This window comes from Palaemon carinicauda, chromosome 26 (genome assembly GCF_036898095.1).
Source record: "Palaemon carinicauda isolate YSFRI2023 chromosome 26, ASM3689809v2, whole genome shotgun sequence".
Lineage (NCBI taxonomy): Eukaryota > Metazoa > Arthropoda > Malacostraca > Decapoda > Palaemonidae > Palaemon > Palaemon carinicauda.
In genome coordinates this window covers 91104416-91106915 of record NC_090750.1, presented here as the reverse complement: position 1 = coordinate 91106915, position 2500 = coordinate 91104416, and the positions used below count along the sequence as shown (strand labels likewise).

Genomic DNA, 2500 nt, shown 5'->3' with positions numbered 1-2500 from the left:
TCACAGTTCTGCTTTGTGCAATCACAGGCACAAAAGGTGAAATCATAGTTCCACTTGGTGAAATTCCATTTCTGCTTTATGCAATCACAGGCACAAAAGACGAAATCATAGTTCCACATGGTGAAATCACGTTTCTGCTTTGTGCAATCAATGGCACAAAAGACGAAATCATAGTTCCACTTGGTGAAATCACAGTTCTGCGTTGTGCAATCACAGGCACAAAAGACGAAATCATAGTTCCACATGGTGAAATCACGTTTCTGCTTTGTGCAATCAATGGCAGAAAAGACGAAATCATAGTTACACTTGGTGAAATCACAGTTCTGCTTTGTGCAATCACAGGCACAAAAGACGAAATCACAGTTCCCCTTCGTGAAATCACAGTTCTGCTTTGTGCAATCACAGGCACAAAAGGTGAAATCATAGTTCCACTTGGTGAAATCCCATTTCTGCTTTATGCAATCACAGGCACAAAAGACGAAATCATAGTTCCACATGGTGAAATCACGTTTCTGCTTTGTGCAATCAATGGCAGAAAAGACGAAATCATAGTTCCACTTGGTGAAATCACAGTTCTGCGTTGTGCAATCACAGGCACAAAAGACGAAATCACAGTTCCCCTTCGTGAAATCACAGTTCTGCTTTGTGCAATCACAGGCACAAAAGGTGAAATCATAGTTCCACTTGGTGAAATCCCATTTCTGCTTTATGCAATCACAGGCACAAAAGACGAAATCATAGTTCCGCATGGTGAAATCACGTTTCTGCTTTGTGCAATCACTGGCACGTAAGACTAAATCACGGTTCCCCTTGGAGATATCACAGTTCCGCTTTTTGCCATCATGGGCGCGAAAGATGGAATCATAGTTCCGCTTAGTGAAATCACACTTCTACTTGGTTAAATCACAGTCCCACTGAGAATAATCAATCACAAAAAGAGGCGATAATGTGGTTGTTTTGCGTGCTATCATAAAATGAAATCACAGTTCTGCTTAGTGCAATCATGGGCACATAAGTGGAAATCCCAGTTCAGCTTTGTGCAATCACTGGCACCAAAGACGAAATCACAGTTCCACTTGGTGCAATCACTGCCAAAAAGATGAAATCATAATTTCATTGGGTGCAATCACTGGCACATAAGGCGAAATTACAGTTTCGCTTGGTGCAATACGATACAATTACAGCTACAAATGATGTAACAAGAACTGCAGACTATACAATTACATTTACAAATTATGTGACAGAAGCTGCATACGATACAATTACAGCTACATATGATGTAACAAGACCTGCAGACGATACAATTGCCGCTTTAAATGATGTAATAAAACTGCATCTGATACAATTACAGCTATAAATTCTGTAACAAGAGCTGCATACGATACAAATACAGCTACAAATTCTGTAACAGGAGCTGCATACGATACAATTACAGCTTTAAATGATGTAACAAATCTGCATCTGATACAATTACAGCTACAAATTCTGTAACAGGAGCTGCAGACGATACAATTACAGCTACAAATATGTAACAGGAGCTGCATACGACGTAATCACAGCTGCATCTTTAGAAGAAAAACGAACACTTCTGTAATTACATATCGCATTTCTCAGAGACAGAGAGTTCCACCAGCGAAGGCAATTAAGATGATTAATGATTTAATAAGAAAAACAAGCCTTAAGATTAAACAGAGAGATCAAACAGTCCAATTAGACGTTTAAAATTAGCCCCGTGGCGCCTAATTTATGCCCCCTGATTATCAGATTAATCAAAATTCATGCCAGAGTTTTATCTAAACCCCCCCCCCCTCCTGGACTCAAATCAGCCTCCAACCCCCCACCCCTCTCTCCCCTCGCCATCCTCAATAACTCCATCCTAAGAAAGAGAAAAGATGCTATTCTTCCCACGGTCAGATGGTGGATGTGTTTTCCTATTTCTCCTCCTTCGTCTTTTCCTTTTGTTATTTCTTCTTCTTTTTCTTTTCGTTTATGTTCTCTGACATGTTTTGAGTTGGGGCTCTTCTCGCTTCTTAGAGAAGCACGAAAGGTTTAACTAGTAATTACAGGTTTGCCATTTTTTTTGTTTATAAAACACTGCACCTATTCTCTCACGAAAATTTTTTTCCCTTCGCACGAGGAGATTGTAGAAGAAGCAGGGGAAGGAAGAGAAGACGATGGATTCACGTACTAAGAAAGTTTGCTGGTGGGGATTGGCATAGAGAGGCCATAAACAGACGCAAGTGGAAGACATGTCTGAGGCCCTGGTCTGTAGTGGCCTAGTAACGGCTGATTATGATAATGATGATGATGAAATCAAACGAATTTTATTCTCTCTCTCTCTCTCTCTCTCTCTCTCTCTCTCTCTCTCTCTCTTTCTCACGATTTTTTTCCTTAGCACGAAGAGATTGTAAATGAAGCAGGAGAAGGAAGAGAAGACGATATATTGACGAACTACTCTCTCTCTCTCTCTCTCTCTCTCTCTCTCTCTCTCTCTCTCTCT

At 40.5% G+C, this 2500-nt stretch overlaps 1 protein-coding gene across 1 annotated transcript in view; it reads right to left on the bottom strand.

Moving 5' to 3' along the window:
- LOC137620058 (balbiani ring protein 3-like) overlaps positions 1-749 on the bottom strand; it is a 927-nt gene extending 178 nt beyond the window's left edge. Inside the window, exon 1 of the mRNA XM_068350334.1 lies at positions 1-749. This exon is cut by the window's left edge and continues 178 nt beyond it. Within this exon, the coding sequence (XP_068206435.1) occupies positions 1-749 (749 nt within the window).
- Positions 750-2500: the final 1751 nt, after the last annotated feature.